The sequence below is a fragment of the Geotrypetes seraphini genome, chromosome 3 (assembly GCF_902459505.1).
Source record: "Geotrypetes seraphini chromosome 3, aGeoSer1.1, whole genome shotgun sequence".
Taxonomy (NCBI): Eukaryota; Metazoa; Chordata; class Amphibia; order Gymnophiona; family Dermophiidae; genus Geotrypetes; species Geotrypetes seraphini.
Genome location: NC_047086.1, coordinates 280,533,601 through 280,554,506, shown reverse-complemented (window position 1 = coordinate 280,554,506; position 20,906 = coordinate 280,533,601). Strand labels below are relative to the sequence as shown.

General features: G+C 44.9%; 1 protein-coding gene across 1 annotated transcript in view; it reads left to right on the top strand.

Moving 5' to 3' along the window:
* Positions 1-5,724: 5,724 nt before the first annotated feature.
* Positions 5,725-20,906, top strand: part of SMOC2 (SPARC related modular calcium binding 2) — a 265,441-nt gene continuing 250,259 nt past the window's right edge. Inside the window, exon 1 of the mRNA XM_033938643.1 lies at positions 5,725-6,442. Coding sequence (XP_033794534.1) covers positions 6,353-6,442 — 90 coding nt within the window. The 5' untranslated portion in view covers positions 5,725-6,352. The remainder of the gene's footprint in view (positions 6,443-20,906) is intronic.

Below are 20,906 nucleotides of genomic sequence, written 5' to 3'. Positions count from 1 at the left end.
AAGCCACTTTCAATATTTCATAAGTTTCTGTAGCGGTCTTACCCAATTTAAAACAAGACGTCACACTGTAGTGCTTCTCATTGAGGTCACACGTAATGAAAAATAGCCAATCACAAAAACACACTTTCACAAAAACTGCTATAGCTCGGAGACAAAACCAGATATCAACAAATATAAAAAAGTAGGTTACTCAAGAAATTTCAAGCTACTCAATGTCATCTAGCATGTCTCAAAAGAACTTCCCATTGGTGCACAATTCAAACTGTCCTGGAACATTTTGAACAGATCTTACATATTGAGATCTTTAAGTCTGTCCCAATACACCTTATGACGAAGACCGCTGACCATTTTAGTAGCCTTCCTCTGGATTGACTCCAACCTGTTTATATCTTTCTGAAGATGAGATTTCCAGAATTCTACACAATATTCTATTCTAAACTCCCCCCATCTCTCTCTCTCTCTATGTTTCCCCCCACAGGTGATGGGTCTAGGATGATTCATCACAGCCAATTTATCGTGGCTGATTCAGCACAGCTGTTTTATCAATCAATCAGCCATGATTAATCAACCACAGCAGCACCTGACCTCTTGTGTGTATGTATGGGGCTATGCCCCCTACCCATCCCAAAGTAGGAACGCCCCTTCCAAAATGAGCACCCCCGCATCCCCGGCATCCCCTTAGCCCCCCCCCCAGATAGTAGCACACCCCTCTGCCCTGCACACCTATTGAAAAGTTCACTGACATGAGCAGCATCTTCCACCTCCTGCTTGCATCAACCTTGGCTCCCCTCTGACATCACATCCTGGTACTATGACTAGGAAGTGATGTCAGAAGGGAGACAAGGTTGACTGAGCAGGGGGTGGAATATGCGGCTCTCGCTGGTGAATGTTTTAAGAGGTATGTGATGAGGGGAAGAGAGGAGGAGATACCCCACATCCCCCTTCAACTATCACCCCATTTCCCTCCTCTTCTTCCTAGCCAAACTACTTGAATGTGCTGTTCACCGCCACTGCCTGGACTTCCTTTCTTTTCAATCGAGCTTTTGTCCTCTCCATTCTATGGAAACTGCCCTTGCTAAAGTCTCTAATGACTTGTTCCTGGCCAAATCCAATGACCTCTACTCTATCCCCATCCTTCTCAATCTCTGATCACCACCTGCTCCTTAACACGCTTTCCTTGCTGGGATTCCAGGGTTCTTTTCTCTTTTGGGTTTCTTCCTCTCTCTCCCATTGCTTACATCCCACTGTCTTGGGCCCTCTCTTCTCCATAAACAGTATACCCACTCTCTCAGTGCACTTATCTCCTCCCATGGTTTTTATCTATACAGGAAGTCAGGCCCGTATCTCAGCCTGCCTGTCTGACATTGCCACGTCAATGTCTCACCACCATCTAAAACTGAATATGGCTAAATCCAGACCCCTTATCGTTCCACCTAAACTCCCCTTCCCTCTCCTGCCATTCTCTTTTTCTGTGGATAACACTCTCCTCCTCCCTGTCTCGTCAGCTCACAACCTCAGGGTGATCTTTGACTCCTCTCTCTCTTTTTCCACTCAGATCCAGCAAAATACTAAAACGTGTCACTTCCTCCTCTATAATATTACAAAAATCCAACCTCTCCTCTCTGAGCACACTATCAAAACCCTTAGCCACACTCTCATCACCTCTCACCTAGACTACTGTAATGTACTTTTCTCAGATCTCCCACTCATCTGTGTCTCACACCATTCAGAATGCTGCTGCACACCTCATATTCCATGAGAGCCGCCATGCTCACATTACCCCCTCCTCAAGTCACTTCATTGGCTCCCCATCCATTTCTGAATACAGCTAAAATGCCTCTTACTGACTTACAAGTGCAGTCACTCTATAGTCCCTGAATATCTTTCCTCACTCATCTTCCCCTATGCCCTTCCATGAACTTCGTAAGTCCCTCTTTGCTGTACCCTTTACCTCCACCACCAATTCCAGGCTCCATCCCTTCTTTCTTGCCACACCGTATGCCTAGAACAGGCTGCCAGAGTCAATACGTCATGCTTCATTTCTAGCAGTATTCAAATCCAAGCTAAAAGCCCATTTTCTTGAAGCTGCTTTCAACTACTACTCACTGTCAGATACATATACCCATTGTATTATTCCTTCTACTAGAAACTCCCCAATCCTGAGTTGTCCTGTCTGTCTGTCCAAATTAGATTATAAGCTCTTCTGAAAAGGGACAGTCTATTGAATATTAAATATACAGCACAGTGTATGCCTTTCAGTGCTATAGAAATGATAAATAGTAGTAGCAGTAGTAGTAGGGGAGGGGGAAGAGGAGAGGCACTGGCAGGGGGGGAGGCTGAGAGGAGGAGAGGCATCGGGGGAGGGGGAGGAGGAAAGGCACTTACAGGGGAGCGTGAGGAGGAGGGGAACTGGTGGGAGAAGAAGCATGATTCATGCCTTCTGTTACATGTCTTTCATTGTAACCTGTCTCTTTGAAGCAGCTGTTTGTGCTTTTCCTAAGGCCACAGCGATGTAGGTTGGGCAAGGTTGCGTAGTGACACACTTAGCAAAGCCTTGTGTATGCCCTCTAGTACCAAATTTGGAGGGTTTTCCCCTCACAGGTTGGTGGTATGAGACTACAGATCTTTTCAGTAGAGCAGTTCTCTTTTTGTGGTGTGTGTGACCAGGGGCTGGGGCTACAGGGTGTGTGTTGGGGAGAACTGAGACCAGCTTTCTCAATGGAAGCTGTCAGGGTCAGGCAGTGACACTCATCCAGAGGTGGATAAGGGGACTGCAGGCAGGGATGTGAACCCACATCTGTGGGCAAGCAACTAGGGTTACCAGACATCCAGGAAAACCCAGGCATGCCTACTTTTCCCAGGACTGGCCAGGTGCCCGGACAGTTTTTTAAAAATGGGGGAGTCTGTCTGGGTTTAGTCAATTCTCCTGACTCCCCTGCCTATCTCCTGCTTGGGCTTGACCACTGTGATTGAATCTTTGGACAGCTAGCAGCAGCAATGAGGTAGGCATGCTATTGCCGCCTGCCCCGGAAACCGCCTTCTGGGGCAGGTGGCAGTAGCAGGCTTACCAGGTTGCTGCTATTGGCTGCCCAAAGATCCAATTACAGCAGCTGGCCCTGGGGTGGAGTTAGGTGGGGGAGTTGGGAGCTAGAAAGGTCTTGAGGGGAAGCAGATGAAGGAGGGAAGGGAAGAAGCAGCATGGAGGAGGGCTGGAGAAATAGCATGAAGGGAGGGGGGAGGGAGAAGTGCTAGAGAAACAGCATGGTGGGAGAGAGGGATAGCTGGAGAAGCATTATGGAAAGGAAAGAATGCTGGAGAAAAGAGCATGGAGTAGGGTAGTGCTGGATGGGAGTGGAGAGACATAAACAGCAGGAGAGGAGGTTGGAAGGAGAGAGAGGATCACCCACAGGGAGGGGGTTGTTGGGAGTTGGAAGGAAAGAGAAAGAAACACACACAGGAGAGAGGGTTGGAAGGAGAGAGATGCATTCATGGGGAAAAGGGTTGGAGGAAGGGAGAGAGAGAGAAGCACTAAAAAGGTACAGAGGATGGGAAGGAGGACCATGGAAATGGGTGGAGTGTGGACAGGGCTGTGGGTAAAGTATTGTATGTGGGTGGGGGGGTCATGTGTCCCCTTTTTTGTCTTCACAAATATGGTAATCCTAGGCCAGCAACCCACCGTGCTATGATATGTGGGCAGTGACGCCAATGGTCAATTTTCATCACTATGATGAAGGAAAACCTTTACCAGAAAGCTATAAGTTGGCATTGGCGTGTGAGTCAGTGATGGCGGAATGGGATTGAGTCAGGATACTGACACAACGTATAGACTCTTGCGTTAGGAAGTTCAAGAAACTATACATATAAAATTGTTGCAAACAAGGCACTCACAGCCCTTTCCAGACATCTGTGGTTTCTGTGCCTTTTTTTGATGACAGAATTGCACCAGAAACAAAGCTATGAATGGTGCAAAACTTACAGCATTCTCCGTTGTCAGACATTCCATGACGTCTTATGTACAGATGAAATGGAATCTGTGACCTTTGAAAATTTTGTAACACAGAGAACACAGTCATTTTTTGATCTCTTGATTGAAGGAGGATCAACAAAAGCGAAAATATTCCAGAAGAAACATCCCACAGAGTGGACTGGCAATCCAGTTTTCAAGGAACTTTGGAATCGGGCATCCAAACTGACTGTTGTTAATGATGCAGCAGAACGAGGCATAAGCCTCATTGAAAAATACAATGATACTTTGACAAAAGATGAAGTGTGGCACAGTGGTTAAAGCTACAGCCTTAGCACGCCACTTAATCCCATTTCCTCAGGTACATTAGATAGATTGTGAACCTGCTAGACAGGGTAAAATGCTTGAGTACCTGAATAAATTCATGTAAAACTGTTTTGAGCTCCCCTGGGAGAACAGTGTAGAAAATTTAATAAATAAAAAAAATGACAAACAATTTGTTCTTCAGCTAGTGGACAGGCACCAAAAGAAGTGTCCTTCTGTATCACAGGCAGCTCTTATGTCATATAGGCTGTTCTTGTTGAGTGCACAAGAATTACAATATACTGTTAAGTGGTAGTTTAAAAAAAACAGTGAGGTGGAGTGACCCCTAAACTTTGTTTAAGTAAAATTTTGTGTGTTTTTCATTTTTATATAAAGGAATAAAATTAGCCTTGTGGACAAATGAAATGCGTTAATTAATTTTTTTGGATCCACCCTAATGTACATTTTTACAAAATAGTGCTTAGGCAGAATTGGGGTTGTATTATGCATATAAATGCTATTATTCTAAACAATTTACACATGTGGCATGTCACTGTTAGTGCCTAGGTAGGAAACAGACTTCCAATCCTAGCTGCTGCCCCTTTTGTGAAATGAAAGGGGTGACAGTAGCACGGTAGTAGTGGCCTAGAGACCTGAGCTCACTCTCTGTGCTTGTGGTACTCCAAGCTGGTGATGAAAGGGCCCATAAATGGAGCATGTGTGCTGCCCAAAAGGGTCTAGCTTTATCTCGGCTTCTGTCATAAGAACGTAAGAATTGCCATCTCTGGATCAGACCCTGGGTCCATCAAGTCCGGTGATCCGCACACGCGGAGGCCCCGCCAGGTGTAGCCTGGCATAGTTTTAGTCCCCATATCACTGTATGCTTCTCAAAGGAGATTTACCCTTACCCGTATCACTCTATGCCACTCTTAAGGAGATGTGCATCTAGTTTACCCTTAAATCCTAGAACGGTGGATTCTGCAATTACTTCCTCTGGGAGAGCATTCCAGGTGTCCACCACTCGCTGCGTGAAACAGAACTTCCTGATATTCGTCCTGGACCTGTCCCCCCTCAGCTTCAGTCTATGTCCTCTTGTCCGTGTCACATTGGACATTGCCTGTAAGATCATGCCAGGTGCTTATGGACAGAACTAGCCACCGTTGGAAACAGGATACCGGGCTTCATGGCCCCTCTGTCTGAGCCAGTCTGGCAAGTCAAACAGATATTTATATTCCTTCCTTAATAATAATAATAATAATGCCTTCTTTGTTCACATGACACAGATTTCAAATACTTCACAGGCGCTGCTACTGCCACCTATGGCTTTAATCGCACGTTTATGCCTTACATTTTCAAAACGTTCTGAACCCTCTACATTGCACCTAGTCGGTGACAAAGAACGGAACGAAAACCTCAAGGTGTCTTCCCTATAACAGAGGATCTCCACACAATTCTGCAAGCGCATAGCCTCATTCTGAAACCAGTCCTGGCACTCCCACCCCCTCCTCCCCCGAAAGAAAGAAAGAAGGGAGAAGGTCTATGTATCATTTGCTCACTTATGAGCCTTCCAGCCCACAGTGCAGCTGAAACCTAAAAGCAAAAAGGGTCCTGTATTGCAGCTAGAGTGGTATTTTCTAGGTAAGAAAGAAGAAAAGTGCTTTTTCCTCTTCCAAGCTCCAAGCATCAGATGACAGCTCTTCAGAAGAGAAACTGTATTTGAAAAGAACTCCGATCTGTGAGAAAGAGAGAGAGAAAGAGCGATCCTTCGGCTAAAGTTTCAGGACAGGGGAACTGACAGTTTCAACAAGCAAAACTAGGGGGGGGGGGGAATCTTCCAGGACACAGTACTGAACTGTATCTAGAAAGGTAAACAAGAAATACCATTTAAGCCTAATAGTGTCCTGAAATGAAACTAACAAAGAATTAAAAGAGGAAAAAAAAAAAAGCAGCCCACAGAGGATCCAAGGAAGCCGAGTAAAAGAAATCGCCCTGCAGAGGGAGAGGACAAGCGTTGCAGGGGAAGGAGAGAGGGTAGCAGCGCTCACAGTCTGTCAGTCTGAACTTTTCTGCACAAGTCAGATCAGGATGCTGTTCTCCTTGAAAGTTTTCCTTCCATTACCCGTCCTCTTCTTGGTGGTGGCTGCCATCCATGCGCAGAAATTCTCCGCGCTCACGGTAAGACAATCTGGTTCATTTTATGAAAAAAATTATTTGGGGCTGTTTTCATCTTCTGTCTCCCTAACGCCTTTCTGCTCTGCCTTTCCCTTGTGGATTCAAGTAACACACACCTATCTCTGAGCAAAGCATCCTGGACCAGAGCCCAGACTTCAGTTCCCACTCTTTTGGGGGTTTTTTTTGGTCTGTTATGTTGTCAGTCAAACCATAGAATAACGCAAAACACTCTCAGATCTGGAAAAGATACTCTTTTCTACACTGTTCATTGTGCCTCTTCCTTTTACACCTTTCTGGCTGTCCTCGAATTTTTTTTAGAGGTGTGGGTTTTGCCGCTCTAATAAGTTTGGCCTTAACAGTGCTTCACCTGTATCTGAAATATCTGTGTGCATCCTAATCATTTATCATATATAGTAAATGCATAGGGACTTTGGATGCATCCTGTCTCAAAATAGGAGGGTAATGTCATAGTTAAATCCCAAATTTAGCAATTATTTTCATGATCTAACAATTTTGTAAGGCTGTTTCTGGCGCCTGATACTTTACCAAATTTTTATATCTGAACAGGGCTTGTCAAGCCACTGTCCAGAAAGGGATAGTTATTTTGACTGTCTAGTTTTAATCTTCTGGGTATACTCAAAATATTTCAATTTTCATACTGTGGACATTGGAACAATGTCTGTGGTGTTGCTAGGTAATTAAACTTTTGGGGCATGAGTTCATGGGATCTCTCTCTACCCCCCCCCCCTTTGCAAGCTCCCCCCTTCTCCTGAGAATGATCTTGTAAATACTCAGGATATTAATGTTTCTGAGATCCTGCTGGTGTTACTGGGGACAGATTTAAAAATTGGCACCAATCAAACTGGAAGCACAAGTTCATTGGGAGAGCCAAGGAGATCCACCCTACTGGTTAATTCTTACATGATCAGTGATGTGCTGCCAGGTTTTTATCAAGGGACTCTTAACTGTTCTGTTCCATTCAGCCTTGTTTTCACAAAATTAAATTGTACGTATATATCTTTAGAAAATTGTGAAAACCTTTTTAATTTTAATGATTCTTAAATGAATCATTTTGGGCTCCTTTTACAAAGGTGTGCTAGCGTTTTTAGCTCATACACTGGATTAGCTAGCCGAAAATCTACCGCCTGCTCAAAAGGAGGCGGCGGCGGCTAGCTCGCACAGCAATTTAGCATGCGCCATTCCGTGCTTTAAGGCCCTAGCGCACCTTCGTAAAAGGAGCCCTTTGTTTGGACACAATATTTTTTTAGTTGTCGTTATCCACCTGGAATCTATTATGAGTATACACTTCTCCCTCCGGATTCGCAGGGGATAGGGGCAGAGCCGGACCGCGAATGGCGAAAAACCATGAATATCCAGCTCTGACCCACCCCCGCCTCCCTCCCTCCTTCCCGGCCTTACCTGGTGGTCTAGCGGGCTTTCGGGGCAGGAGCGATCTTCCTACGCTCCTGCCCCGTGCAGATCGCCATTAGGAAATGGCTGCTGTGAGTTCCCGTAGTCTCTCGAGACTATGACGGGAACTCCCTACAGCTATTTCCTAATGGCGATCTGCACGGGGCAGGAGCATAGGAAGATCGCTCTTGCCCCGAAAGCCCGCTAGATCACCAGGTAAGGCCGGGATGCCGGGAGGGAAGACTTAAGGATGTTTTATTTTTCTTTTTTCCCCCTCCCCAAAAAATTGTGAATATGTGAAATCACGATTACTGAAACCGCAAATGGGGAGGGGGAAGTGTAGTGCAGAATATAAATTAAGAATAAAATAGGCAGAACATATAGTAACTATGATTCCAATCAATAAGTTCTTGACAAGATTCTGAAACCTTTTACAGGATCAGCATACAAATGATCTAACCATATTCAGGCTAATATACAAAATCAGGTCGCATTCTGTAAGGAGCTGCCTAAAGTTAGGCATAAATGACGGTATTCTTGTCATTTAGGTGCATTCAATATGTAAACACAAATGTGCTTATCTTTCATAGCAGGTGGATGCTTATGTGGGAGGAGTCTGGGCGTTGCATGGGCAGGTCATACATTTACACATGTAACTTATAGAACACTATTAATTATGCACATATGTTTTGAATCTGGTGTACTTCAGAATTAATGTTCACTGGTCCTCAGCGGGCCACCACACACTCGAAAGCTCTCATTGTGTATGGCTTTACGCTCCCACTCGTCATAGGAACCAGCTCGTATTTTCAATTTGCATTCAAATGTATAAGTAATTAAGTAGGAATACTAAAAGTACTTAGCTTCTAGTAAGATGCTGTGTAGGGAGGATTTATTCTTAACACCAACATGTTTCGCCCGTTTGAATCGATTCCCACTCCCTAGAATATAAAACAAGAAACCTAAGTTTCCACACTATCACATATATACTAACACCTCAATACAGCTAAGCATAATTTAGATAAAACGTTTTCCCATATTTCCTCTCTCACCTTTTAGTAACTTTCAGCCACCATTGCATGAATGTGAAATGGCGGATCGACTCACTATCACATGTTTTATAGACTCACGCCTCCGACGTCAGCTCCCCAACACAATACGGAGAGAAGACGTCAGACGCCAGAGTCCACACCATAATCAATAAGACATAACTGTTAATTTTAATATGCTAAATGACGGAAGGAAACCCCATGCCCAGCCCTCATATCAACGAGGCCCATTCCAGCTCATTGTTAAGCCCAGCAGGGACTATGGTGTTTAATCGATAAATCCACCGCTGTTCTAGCATATTCAATTTCCGTTCCCAATTCCCTTCCTGCTCATTAACATCAATGTTGTCAATAACTCTCCATCTTAATTGTTGGACCCCATGTCCCTTATCTATACAGTGTTGAACGATGGGGGCTTGGACGGCTGCTGTGTTAATCCGCGATTTGTGTTCATTGAGGCGGATGCTAATCGCCCTCTTAGTACGTCCCATGTACACTAAATCGCAGGGGCATACAATAATATACACAACCCGAAGGGTCTTACAGTTAGTGTTAGCCCTAGCTTTTACCACATAGCCTGATTGCGGGTCCATCCACTGGGGGCCCTCCAAAGTGGAGTTGCACCATTGACATTGCTGGCACTTTTCATGACCCCTGATCATACCAGGGTCTAATACTTTCCTACCAGTTTTCCTAAGGGCCTGACCAATGGTCTTACCCCTACGGTAGGAGAACAGGGGGAGCTCAGCAAACCCCTCATGCAGGTTGAGTATGGGCCAGAATTGCTTGATTTGGGAGATTAAAACCCCTGATGCTTTAGAGTAAGGCAAAACACATATGAGCCGGTCCTCCTCACAACCACTACTTTTTTCTTTTTCTTTTAATAAAAGATCCCTCTGGGCGTAACGTGCTCTAAGGTAAGCTTGTATCGTAGAACTTTTAGGATAACCCCTTTCTAAGAACTTGGTTTCCAAATCCTTCGCTACTCTTTTGAATTCAACTAAAGTAGAACATGCCCTCCGTACCCTCAGATATTGGCTAATGGGTAAACTATGCCTCAGATGGTAAGGGTGAAAGCTGTTAAAATGAAGTAATGTATTCCGCGCCACAGATTTTCTATAAAGAGTGATCCGTGTCGGCAGATGAGGGAGTTCCTCCGATCGCCCTCATTTTAATTTTTTCAATTTGTGAATTCATCGGGCCTGCTGGGATTGGCCACAGATCGCCCCAGGAAGACAAGTTAGCGAATCTAGCCCTTTGTGGCCTTAATAATTCAATGACTAGTCCTCTGTCTCTGCATGACAGTCTAAGTATCTGGTGTCAGAAATGTTTTGATGTATTCCTATGCTTGATTGCGCCATTCTCCCAAAGATGTGCCAAAACCACTATTCCCTCCTCTTTTGCATCTAGAGCCCATCTTCAAAATGTGTCCCACTTACAACCAGAAGGAGAATCTGCAAGAAATTCCCAACTCTTGGCACATACTTGGCCCTCAATCAACATCAAATATGCTAACACAAATATGCTCAACAACTCTGAGACACGTGCATTTTGTCCCTTAATGACTTCCACCATTCCCTGATTTGACACTCCAAAACAACCCTTTTTAGCTGCTCCCCCCCCCCCCCCATTATGACTATTGGAAATAGCTCCCAAAAAGTTAAGATTTCTAACTAATCCTACCTCAGCTCTTTGCTTGGGTCAGGTGGCAGAGCACCACACACCCTAACAATAGGCACTGAATCCTACTGCTTCTGCTGCATCAGTTAAGAACTCTAGATCTCTGTTGAAGACTACATAGCTCTTATTTTAGAAGATCTACTCATGTTTTGGATGTCTGCAAACTGGCAATTAGACATCCATGTTGCATGGATGTCCAAATCCCAAATTTGTAAAACTGGGGTATGGAAGTCTAAAACTGCTATATGTCCTTATGGCAAGGGGTTTGGTCTGGGTGTATTTTGGGTGGGGCTAGGGAGAGGCCAAAATATGGAAACTCAATTTCAGAAGGGGAAAGGATGTCTATGTCCAAAAAGATGGATGTTGATATTTAGACCTGGAACCTGGTGAATCTAGGTTAAAGAAAGGTGCTCCAATTGAGCAACTCTCTACTAGAGGACCCTCAGTCCAGTCCTTAAGGTCCATGTCTCAGCCTGGTTTTTAGGATTTCCATAATGAATATGTATGAAATATATTTGCATTCACTGCTTCCATTGCATGCAAACAAATCTCATACATATTCATTGTGGAAATGCTGAAAATCAAGCTGGGCGGTGGAATTCGAGAACTGGATTTGAGGGCCCCTGGATTAAAGGAAGTCATAATAGGTATTTTTCTGTTCCCATAAATTTCACAAAAACAAGAAGAACACAGAAAGAACTGTGATGAGATTTGAATCCTAGTACTCTGGTTCTTAGCCCACTACTCTAACCATTAGACTCCTCCTCTTCATAGATCAGTAGTGTGTGTTGAGGGCTTTCAGAGGGATTAGTGAATTTCCAGCTCTATAGCCCTACCTTTTTATTTTTTTTGTTTACTTTGCATGATACAGTTCGATTTATTGAGTTGGCAGCCTGCTCAACCAGTCAAACTGCATCAAACAAAAAGTAAACAAAAAAACAAAAAAGCAGAGCTCATGGGCTAAAGGCTCTGACAGTATTGATTTGAATTTGATTGGCAAAGCAGCATGTGCCTGTTGCCTGCTCAACCAATCACATTCAGAGCAGTGCCTTCAGGGCCTTTAGGGGGTGGGTCGAATCCCCATAAGGCCCTGATTGTACACCACTGGCACAGGTGGCTTATGTGGCCATTTTATAATATTCTTTGAGAAGGATGAGAAGGTGACCTCTGTGCATTGTAAGAGAAGAAGCCTTGATACAGGCCTCCAGCGAAACATGATGTCATGTTGGGAGTTTCCCTTCTAAAACGTTAGGAGCTTCTTATGCATCAGAATTAAGATGAATGAATTAAATCAATTAGCTCTTTATGTTTTAAAAGATATTTATGAATGATTAAAAGAAGTGTTCTAAAAAAGGGTTCTTTTTGGACTGATGAAGAGGCGTTATGATAAATTTAACCTGAAATTAGCTGCTGAAGTTCACTAAACTAAGGTCTCCTTTTACAAAGGTGTGTTAGGGCCTTAACGCACGCTAAAATGCCACGCGCTAGCTGCTACCACCTAATCTTGAGCAGGCGGTAGTTTTTCAGCTAGTACACGCTATAGCGATTGCTAATCCGGTGCGTGCGCTAAAAACGCTAGCCCATCTTTGTAAAAGGAGCCCTAATTCTATGATTATAGTAAGTGAGAAGGTGTATGATAGTATACATTTTACGTATAATATGGCCATTCCTATGCTGCCACAGTGACATCCCTGCCCCTTGTTATGCTCTGTTCATAGTCTGGATGTTTCAGTTTGTAAAATGGATTTTCATGCTGGATGTAACCAGCCCATGGTCATCCATTTCGTATGCATTTTAGAATAGGCTGTTATGTCGGCAAATCCTTTTCTAAAATACTAGCAAGAAACCAAAAAGGGAAATACTATGGAGTAGATGTTCTCGATGACGGATTTATTGAATCACACAACAAATTGTAGTTCTCTATATAATCAACTGTATCCACATAATTTGAAAGGTACGGACCCAATGCAGGCCGTGTTTCAACTCAATCATCTTCCTCAGGGGTTCTAAGGATGGATGTCAAGCTAAGACACTAATGTGGATAAAATAAAAGATAAACCTGAGCTATTTCTTCCAAACAAGAGTGCTCTCGATTAAAAGGACTAACGGAATAAAATACTAGCGCCACAGGCAGGACTGTAGTTGGCTGTTTGTGGCTGGTGCAGCTGTACGGGGTGCAAGGGAAAATAGAGGAGCCAAACTTGCACCATATCCACTGGCTTCTCTTGCCAGTGCATTACTAGTGAGTAGGCCAGAAGCATTTGAGAGGGGGGGGGGGTGAACAGGGTTCATTCATGGCTTGTAATGCTCCTGACTATCAGGATTATATTGACTTGGACATCCTTATTCTGAGTTGGACGCCCTTCTCCCTAATTCTAAATAACTTCCAGAAGCTGATATTACTTGATCCTGTCATTCTCAACTTAGAAAGCCATAAAAAATATCAAATCGTTTAACTACCAAATTGCAAAAGTATTGAACTCACTTCCCATCAAAATTTGTACAACCAGTGTATACGCAGTGTTCTGCAAAAGTCTGAAAACATGGCTTTTCAAGAAGTCCCTGTTAGGGGGCTAAGGAGACTCAGGGCCAGATTCTCAAAACTTACTGTGCATTTAACAATGGTTACTAAACCGGTTCCAGCCAGTTTAGCATGCCAGTATTTTACCACACGATTATCAGAACGGCTCACTGTGTTCTTTTTCAAGCTTCCTAGCAGCCTCCAACTCTGCCATACAAATGTAGTACAATGAGGTCATTAATATTAAAATGGTAGTAAAATGGGCTCATTAATATTTAAACAACCACTCTGGGCGATTCATCGCCGGGTGATTCTCCAAACGAAGTGCTGGCTTTTAATGGCCAAAAATTACCGGGTGGTCCAGGGATGCTGGTACTGTGATAAGTGTGCCTCAGGTGCGTGTTTCTGGCTGTGATTTATGATAAAAAATTTAAAAAACCTACACTATTCACATAAATTATAGCAATATTGTGATGGGGAAAAATCTCACAAGCACGCATCTCGAGCATGCGTCTTGAGCACATGTATTAGAGGCTTGTATTAAAGACGTGTTTTATATAAGCCAATAATTGTACCTCCCCTCCATCCAATAGCGCTGGCGTGCCTGTGATTATCACAATGACGTAGCATTGCTGGCAGTTCTCTACCCCTCCTATCTACCTATGCCTCTTTCTGTTGACTATTTTGCGCATGTGCTGATTACTATCACCAGCGACTGATCTCCTGTAAATTTGGTCAACCTCTGTGAACCTCATTTGCATGTGCGGTTCTTCGAGAATGACTCATTTTAAAAAAATCATTAGATTTATGGCCGCTAAAGTGACCCATTTGATTTTACTGGCGAAATTAGAGAATCTGGCCATCAGATTTTGTAATAAATGTTTACTCGATAGAATGACAATGTTACTTACTGTTGTAGATGCCTTATCTTACATAGCAAGTAATTTTATGTAGCATATATGATTCTATGTATAATTCTATGTAGCGATATGCTGCTTGTAACCCGCCTAGAACTCCAATTGGTGAGGATTCAGAGGAATATAAGATTGCACATACGAGGGTCCGCTGAAAAGTTCTCAGACCAACCAAGAAAAGAATGATGTGGAGACATGAAACTTACAAGTTATTCCACACTTTTCTTGACACCTTTTGTTTCAATGATATGAAATTAAAAGTGTCAGAAAAGTGTGGACTAACTTGTAAGTCTCATGGCTCCACATCATTGTCTTTTCAGCGGCCCCTCATACAAGTAACAACATCCTGGCTCTCTGAGCTTTCCAAATAATTGCAACAAGTGTGTCCGACATCGTGTCTTTGTACCCAGAATGGCATCATCTGCAGGAGGTAAAAGACTTTGGGGACTAAGACCATCTTTACTTGTGCCACTATGCCAAAAAGATACTTCAAGAAATTTACACAGTTTCATTACTGGCATTGCTTCTGATTTACTGAAACTGATGCAGAGACCTGAGAAGGAGCCAAATTGCTGAATCAGTGTTATAAGCTTAGATACATTCTCTTGGGCATTATGGATAAAGAGCATTATGTCGTCTGCGAACATGCTGAGCCTGCAATTCCTTCTTCCCACTGGGATCCCTCTAGGAATTGATGAGCTCCTGATCTTTATGGGTAAAGGTTCTAAGGATAATATAAACAAGAGGGGGAACAGGGGACATATTGCTGTGTACCTCTCTGCATGGGGATTGATTCTGGCCCATATTCTCAAAACTTTAATGCCATCGCTAAACTGTTTACTGATGGTTTAGCCTGTACGCATTTTAGCGGTGGATTATCTCTGTCAGTAGTGAGCTTTCTAGCAGTCTCCGACAATGACATGCAAATGGGCTCTTCAACATTGAAATGAGCTCTCCGGTGGATTCTTTTTTTTTTTTTGTTCAATAACTTTTTATTGAAAATTTTAGTAAAGAACAATACAACATAATAACAGAACATAAAATATTCAAAAACACAATCCTGCAGAAACTGATGGAAAAGTTGAGTATGACATGCTACATAATAGTTTGATCATGTATGATATGCTACCAGATAGAAATAATAAGGGAGAGGCAAATCAAATGTGAATAGTATCATGATATTCTAACACCTTAGACCACTCTTTATTGAATGACACTGATGTATTCAGTTTTTCTGCTGCCACCTTTTCATATTTGGCATAGAGACAAATGGTATTCCACCACTCATTATAGTTTTGATCAGTAAAGTCTTTCCAGTGAGACAGTATCGTTTTCATAGCAATCAACAGTAAACAAGTATATAATCTTAGACCATATTTATCTAATTTCGATTTAATAGTGGAGACCCCAAATAATATAATTGAAAGTGAGATATCATCCGTGATAGGTAGTATTTTATATATAGTAGACCATATTGCAGCCCAAAACGGTTGCAGAAACTTACAGTAATAAAACATGTGGCCCAGGGTACCTATCACTCCGTTGTAGGACCAGCAAAGGTCGGAGCCAGATGAAGAAAGCTTGGAAAGCTTGTATGGGGTCCAGTAGGCTCTGTGGTACAGGAAGAGCGCCATTTATTTAATGGCTGACGACTGCAAAGACTTGGAAGATGTAAGCCAAACTTCTCTCCACGCCATTAATGAAAGTGACCAAATGCCATATAATGCTGAGGGATAAGTAAACTTGAATTGCTTTAACTGTTTGTACCAGGCAGAGGCTTCTCCTCTGTGCAGTCTGAATTTCATGCTCCACTTTAAAATGGAGGGGATTTCAGTTGTTAAAGAGACCTTACTCAGCAGAGATTTAAGACAGTGGTATAATTGAAACCAGGAATTGGTTGGCAGGAAGATCAAAGACAGCTGAGAATGTCGCAAAGTCAGATAACTTATTATCTAGTAGCAATTGAAGAAGAGACCATATACCAGATTTGAGCCACTATTTCCATTCTATGTATTGACCCTTGTATTGTCACTTGAGGATTATGTCAAATGGGAATCATAGTAGTGGAGTTCCATTTTATGTCTGCAATAGTATCTAATTCCAATGAAGCCATTTTAGTGGATTGTATAATAGATTTATCCTTCGTGTGAGTATTAGAGGAGAGAAAAGCAAAATAGTGCAAGTAGTCTATGTCATAGTTTGTGTTCCAGTTGTAGCCAGGTAGGAATATTGTGATGTTTAGGTTCCCAGTGGCGTACCTAGGGTATGTGGCACCCGGGGCCCATCATTTTTTGACATCCCCCCCCCCATGTAAAAAAATATTTTTTGTAATGACCATGAAACGGAATAAATGGTCAGAATAGAAACAGGCAGTGAAAATTTTCTTATATTCCAAACATAACATAACATAAATTATGTCTGAATTGTCATGACATCAGAAGTACATATGGAGTAGTTGCAGGTGATGCTTGGGACAGTTCTGATTGTGTTAGTTCGGTTTTATGTGTTTTTTGAATAGAAGGGTTTTTATTTCTTTTTGAAGGTTTTGCAGTCTGTGGTCGATGTCAATTGGTTGTAGAGTTGGGGGTCGAGTGTTGCAGCTCGAATGGCTAGGAGGTTGTCGAACAGTTTTTTTCTTTTGACGTTTTTGGTTGGAGGGTATGTGAATGGTGCGTAAGTTCTCCTATGTCTGTTTGAAGTGGATTGAATTATTTAGCTGAAGAAATTAGTTACCCCCTTATCCCACACACATTAATTCTCTTCCATTTTTGTTCCCATTATAAAAAACACTGATAGTTCTCAGAAAAAAAATACATTAAAATAAGAAGTGAAAACAAAGGCCCCTACAAATGAGAACATAACATAAGAATAGCCTAACTGGGTCAGACCAATGGTCCATCATGCCCAGTAGCCCATTCTCATGGTAGCCAATCCAGGATACTAATACCTGGTCAAAACCCAAAGAGTAGCAACATTCCATGCTACCGATCCAGGGCAAGCAGACACTTCCCCCATGTCTTAATAACAGATTATGGACTTTTCCTCCAGGAATTTGTCCAAATCTTTCTTAAAACCAGCTACACTATCTGCTTTTACCATAACTTCTGGCCACTTCATTTTTAAGTTTAGATCTTTCCTTTCAAACAGAGACCTTGCTAGATGTCAAATACAGCACAAGGTAACTTCACATGGACTTAGCTGTGCAGGAAATGTGAATCTCCTCATACACCCACCATATAGTGCAAAAATGTGCAAAGGTCTGTTTTTTTTCTTTCGATCACTACATAGCCTAATGCCACACAAGCAGCGCTGTTACAAACATATTCTGTAGGTCAATGCTAAGGATAACAAAGTTTCCTTCCTTGGACCAGAAGGAGATACTGATAAACCACTGGAAGAGATCCCAACACAACACCCAATGACCCACTCAGTGTGTGAACCAGTTGAGTGGAGTGGACTAACTGGGGGGTGGAAATGGGCCCGGAGTTTGCTCAGCAGAATTTCCCAGACCACCTCTTCCTCTCAACACATTGACACGCTGCCACCACCACCACCACTAGAAACACCTCACTGGGTAGGCCAGCTATGCTATAAACTTTATAAAACACATTATTATATTTTCTTATAAAGCACATATTTTAACTGAACTCTCTGACATCCTCAGCCTTTCCATTCACAAAAATAGAAGGAAGAAAAGTTCCCATTTCCTGCTGTTTCATGTCCCCGGCCTATACAATATTTTTTTTCTGCAGACCCTTCAAAAGTCTGACCAAATCCTCGTTTCACTTGCATTATAAAGTACTGAGGATGCCATCTCTCCCCAATCCTAGGTCCTAAAGTCTAAGACAGTAGCGCAAACTAATGCTGCCAGATTCAGGAAAAAAAATTTCAATTCGATTCAGCCTATTGAATTGGTTTTTCAATTCGATTTTCCTGCCCAGTTGGGTGATTTTTTTCAAAACTCCTGGTGGGTTTTATAGCTTTTTCACCCCCTTTGGCTTCTCCTAACCACACTGGCGCTGTGGTGTAAATAAAATAAAGAAACAAAAAGGACTTTTCCTCTCTCTGTTAAATCCTAGCTCACGTTTGCAGTCCAACACCAGCTCTGTCAGGATATACATTTCAAATCTGACATATTATAATCACAAAACAGAAAATAAAATTAATTTTTCTACCTTTTGTTGTCTGGTTATATTTCAAATCTTGTTGGTCCAAGGCTCTGGTTTTCTTCTGATAACTTGCTTGCCAGGGTCTCCTTCTTTCTTCTTTCTGCGTGCTAACCATCCATCTGCCAACTCTGTCCTCCCTTTCCATTTCCCTTCCCTCCCCAGGAAGTCTGGTATCTTTCCTTTTTTTCATCTCCCTCCACAGATCCACCTTTTCTTAACTACCCTTTCATCCGGCATCTCTCCCTCTTTCCCCACCACCCCATAGTCCACCATCTCTCCCTTTCTTTTCCCAATTACCCTCCTATCCAGTATCTCTATCCCTCCTCCACACCATCCCTTGTGTCCAATTTCTCTCCCTTTCAGTTCCTTCCCTCCCTAAATCCCATGGTCCATCATTTCTCTCCCTCTCCTCTATTTTCAGACCCATTATTTCTTCACCCCCCCCAAAGTTTGGCATATGCACGTCTCTTTGAACACCCCCTTCTCTCTGTGTACTTCTAAACCAGGGTCCCCCCCAAAGGCCTGTCCCCCCTTAAAGGTCTGCCTGTCCCCCCTTGAAGGCCTGCACCCCCCTTGAAGGCATATCCCACCCCCTTGTAGGCCTGTCCCCCCCCCCTTGAAGGCCTGTCCCTCCCCCTTGTAGGCCTGTCCCCCCACCTTGAAGACCTGCCTGCCTGTCCCCCCCTTGAAGGCCTGTCCCCCCGTTGAAGGTCTGCACCCCCCCGAAGGCCTGCACCCCCTGAAGGCCTGTCCCCCCCTTGAAGGCCTGTCCCACCCCCTTGTAGGCCTGTCCCCCCCTTGTAGGCCTGTCCCCCCCTTGAAGGCCTGTCCCCCCCCCCTTGAAGGCCTGTCCCCCCCCCTTGAAGGCCTGCACCCCCCTGAAGGCCTGCACCCCCCCTGAAGGCCTTTCCCACCCCCTTGTAGGCCTGCCCACCCACTTGAAGGCCTGTCCCCCCACCTTGAAGACCTGCCTGCCTGTCCCCCCCTTGAAGGCCTGTCCCCCCCTTGAAGGTCTGCATCCCCCCGAAGGCCTGCACCCCCCTGAAGGCCTGTCCCCCCCTTGAAGGCCTGTCCCACCCCCTTGTAGGCCTGTCCCCCCCCTTGTAGGCCTGTCCCCCCCCTTGAAGGCCTGCCTGCCTGTCCCCCCCTTGAAGGCCTGTCCCACCCCCTTGTAGGCCTGTCCCCCCCTTGTAGGCCTGTCCCCCCCTTGAAGGCCTGCACCCCCCCGAAGTCCTGCACCCCCCTGAAGGCCTGCACCCCCCCCTGAAGGCCTGTCCCACCCCCTTGTAGGCCTGCCCACCCCCTTGAAGGCCTGTCCCCCCACCTTGAAGACCTGCCTGCCTGTCCCCCCCTTGAAGGCCTGTCCCCCCCTTGAAGGTCTGCACCCCCCCCGAAGGCCTGCACCCCCCTGAAGGCCTGTCTCCCCCTTGAAGGCCTGTCCCACCCCCTTGTAGGCCTGTCCCCCCCCCCTTGTAGGCCTGTCCCCCCCCTTGAAGGCCTGCCTGCCTGTCCCCCCCTTGAAGGCCTGTCTCCCCCTTGAAGGCCTGCACCCCCCCCCGAAGTCCTGCACCCCCCCTGAAGGCCTGCACCCCCCCTGAAGGCCTGTCCCACCCCCTTGTAGGCCTGCCCACCCCCTTGTAGGCCTGTCCCCCCTTGTAGACCTGTCCCCCCTTGAAGGCCTGCCTGCCCCCCCTTGAAGGCCTGTCCCTCCCCCTTGAAGGTCTGCACCCCCCCCCCCCCCGAAGGCCTGTCCCCCCCCTTGAAGGCCTGCCTGCCTGTCACCCCCCCTCCCCCTTGAATTCCTGCCTGCCTGCCCACCCGCCCCACCCCGAAGGACCGCTCACCCCCCTGGCCTCCCCGCACCACCTATGAAGCAGCACTACCTATGCTCCCGGCCTTGCCGTTCAGTCCCCACCACCACCACCACCCCCGAAGGACCGCTCGCCCCACTGACCTTCCTGCACCACCTATGAAGCAGCCGCAACAGGATCGCGACGTCAGCTATCCCTGCGCTGCTTCCTGCGCCGCGTTCCCGCCCCTCCTCTGATGTCAGAGGAGGGGCGGGACCGCGGCGCAGGAAGCAGCGCCCAAGCAACTTAGGGATAGCTGACCTCGCGATCCTGCTACTTGCTGTTTCACAGGTGGTGCAGGAAGGTCAGTGGGGCGAGCGGTCCTTCGGGGGTGTGGGGGGACTGAACGGCAAGGCTGGGAGCACCCCTTCAGGGCTGGCACCCGGGGCGGACCGCCCCTCCCGCCCCCCCCTTGGTACGCCACTGTCGGTTCCAACAGCCTTTGTGAGCCTTGTCTCGCCAAAAAGGTTACACGATAATCATACTTGCTAGGAAAATTTACTCCCCCGTTAACTTTGGTGCATTTTGATTTCTTTAAGGCAATGCGGGGAGTTTTGTTGTTCCATAAGTACTTAGCCAGTAATGAGTCAATCTTATTGTACGTGGAGATGGGAAATAAAAAAGGTAACATTGAAAAAATATAAGTAAGTCATCTTAATGGAGTCCAGTCTGCCCCATCATGTAAGTTTCAAAGGTGACCACTGTTCAGTGAGGGATTTGATAATCTTGAAAATGTATTCGGTATTATATTCACAAGATTCCTCAATATTATTGCCAAAGAAAACACCTAAGTATTTTAGTTTGCTCAGAGAGTATTTGAGATTGAGTTGGGAAATGATGTCACTACATGGGAAACCATTCAGTGGCATAATCT